This window comes from Hydractinia symbiolongicarpus, chromosome 11 (genome assembly GCF_029227915.1).
Source record: "Hydractinia symbiolongicarpus strain clone_291-10 chromosome 11, HSymV2.1, whole genome shotgun sequence".
NCBI classification, from domain to species: Eukaryota; Metazoa; Cnidaria; class Hydrozoa; order Anthoathecata; family Hydractiniidae; genus Hydractinia; species Hydractinia symbiolongicarpus.
Genome location: NC_079885.1, coordinates 23,787,163 through 23,790,063, shown reverse-complemented (window position 1 = coordinate 23,790,063; position 2,901 = coordinate 23,787,163). Strand labels below are relative to the sequence as shown.

Here is a 2,901-nt window from a genome sequence, read left to right as displayed (position 1 = left end):
TCAAATCTTTATAAGCACATGATGGTAATATGCTGATGCAAATCTATGTATCTATAAGAAAAAACTGTACATAGGTGAATATTTATCATAGCACATTCGTATTTCATTCTCAACAGAGAATGCTCAGTTCTGGGGACCGCGGATCGAATCCCGCACACTGCTTGGCAGTATGTTAGTGATGAACAAAGTAGTTCTTCTTCAATATAAGAAGAAATTGCTCGATAACTAGGACTAATCTGAACAGATACAAAGAAAGGGTTCATATAAAGGGGAGTGTTTCAATAAAAATTTCATTAATATTTAGAAAGGTAAATTAAAATGTTTTTAAGAAATCTGCAATCCTAAAAAATACAATTACTATTATCTTTGCTTCTAACTTCAAAGAACGTTGCAGTGTTGAAATCATCAATCCAGGTTTCTTCTATTCGTGTTTCACAATCTAGAGTACAGGATTTAAAAATAAGACAGACACATGGAATATTTTCTAAGAATTTCATAAGAAACCAAGCAAAGGGGATAGTGGTCTAGGTTACTTACGTGTTTTTTTAACAATGAAGAACTATGTTCTTTGATAAATGCAGATAATAGATAAGTTCAATACCTTTTTATCGTCTTTAAACCAACGCATTTCTACATAGAAAGAGAAAAAGTCAGATCAAATGATATTTTGCGGTAAATTGCTGTAGTTTCACTTAATTCTCACTACTTGTTGACGAGTTTGGTTTATTAAAAGGTTCGTACAGGCAAAAATCTAAACAGGCAGTTTTAACACGGGTGGTTCGAAGCGGAATCTAAGAGTTAGCGCATGCGCGGGTTTTTAACGACATCCGTGGAGGAATAATGGCGGCCGGCATCAAACTACGTAGTCAAAACAAACCAAGAGCAAGTTTAAATCTATTGTTATCCTCCCATCTAATATTCCAATAGATCTAATTTAGCCGTAAACGAACATGTGATAAGTCAACGAAGAGGCTCAGCGAAACATTTTTGTTGTAGTGGAGCTAGGTACGAGGAACAAGACTACTCAAGTAGATGAAAGAAAAAATCAAGATTTTTGCTTATTTGCGTTACGTTGCTAACGTCAAGGTAATTAACTTGTTATTCAGAGTTTTCTAGGGCTGTAGAAAAGTTATTTTACATCAAGGACACATGGCCCTAAGAGAAAAATACAACTTTGAAGTGCTTTCAGTTTTTTTTAATCAGAAAATGACTTTTGAAGTAGGCATATTTTTCACAGTTTCACGTTTTGGAAAAGATCCACGAATAAATTTTGGGATGCAAAGTTGGTCAGTCTTTATGCTGCACCAGAGACAACAGTGACGGCCTGTAAAATTTAAAACACTAAGGTAATTTTATAGATAGATTTTATTTTATATAAGACACATTGTATTATTGATATATAATATACACATAATTTTTTTAAGGAATCTGAAGTGATATGTGCCCAAAGAAGGAACTTTTGAAGCTATTTTTGTTTTTCCTTAATGTGAAATTTGATATTTATTTTAATTTAATAAAACATGTCATTACCATTTGCCCCACTAATTCCATACATAGCACATAAATACTCGTAATCTCCATACATAAAGAGACGGATCTTCAAATTATTCCACTTCTGTTTTTGTAGAATCCTAATTTGTGGTTTAAATCTTTCTAAGCAGATTCTTAAATTTGTCACGGAATCCTTTGCCTCAAATATGCTGAAGATGGTCGTATTTTCTTTGCGATTAGGGTTTCTAATATTTGCCACTTGATAGCTCATTTTGAAACTGTTATCACCATGGTCACCACCAATTTTAACATGTATTTCATCATCCGGTATAAATGAGTGATGAACTAATTGATTATTTTTACTCAGTTCTGTTAACCGGTTTAATATATGACCTACAACATTGTAAAGGTATACCCAAGGCTTGGGATCTACAACAAGCTGCTTATTACTACTACTAAATTTTCGAGTTAGAGGAGCTAGCTCAGCAACAAGCCCTTTCCCTATCCACTTGTCTGCAACCTGTCTTGTTGTTTTTTCAGATGCAAGTTTGATGTCAAAAGTGGCAAGCCATCGGGAAATATTTCGCATAAGGTTCCATGGCAAATTCAAGGTGGCTTTCATGGCGGCAGCAGTCTCAGCTGGAATGGAGACATGATGGATTTCTGCGATTATTTGTTTTCGCTGCTCCTTGTCACATTTTTTCATGATCGCAGCTGTTTGTTTCACAAATGCATCATTTGAATTTCCTGAAATCATGTTGATTATATTTTTAGCTGTTTTGCTCCGATCAGATAAGCTTCTTTTACTACTTTCATTTGATAACTTTCTTGGCATGCTGATCGGTGTAACCGTTATTGGCTAAAATAAAGAAATGTTTTTTATTTTTAGTCTTTGTTAGATATATAATATATATATATATAGTAGAAATATGAATAATTTTCAGGTAAATGCAGAAAAATATGTATATTCTAAATGTTTATTTATATACCTGTGGTCCTTTTGTAGCAAATTGAATTGTTTGATTCGGTAGTTTTGACTGTTTAATTTTGATACCAACCAAATGTGTCATGCATTTTTCAATAATTGTCGGTACAGGCTTAGACGGACTTAGCTTTAAAATGTCGTTGGGTGTCATCAATTCTGGCTCAATGGTTTTTTTCGGCCTTCCACCTTTTTTAGATTTTATAGGCCGTCCCCCTTTAGATTTAATTTTCGAGAAATTTGATGCACTGCTTTCTTTCCATCTTACTGGGCATTTTGATGTTTTTGTGCCCCGCAAATTACAATTTTGCATTGTGCAGTAACATTTATTACAAAATTTTGGTGGATGTATTTTGTTTACATCTTGCTCAAAGTCCTCCTGAAATGCTGACTGAAGGCCAGAAAGGTTTTCCTTTACAAGATAGGAA

At 33.9% G+C, this 2,901-nt stretch overlaps 1 protein-coding gene across 1 annotated transcript; it reads right to left on the bottom strand.

Moving 5' to 3' along the window:
• LOC130613560 (uncharacterized) lies at positions 1 to 2,674 on the bottom strand. Its single transcript, XM_057434887.1, has 7 exons — positions 1,531 to 2,674; positions 1,244 to 1,324; positions 1,139 to 1,155; positions 704 to 791; positions 602 to 630; positions 378 to 524; positions 1 to 51 (listed from the first exon to the last, which is right to left on the bottom strand). The coding sequence occupies exons 1-7, from the start codon at positions 2,324 to 2,326 to the stop codon at positions 1 to 3; spliced, it is 1,209 nt and encodes a 402-aa protein (XP_057290870.1). The 5' UTR covers positions 2,327 to 2,674.
• Positions 2,675 to 2,901: the final 227 nt, after the last annotated feature.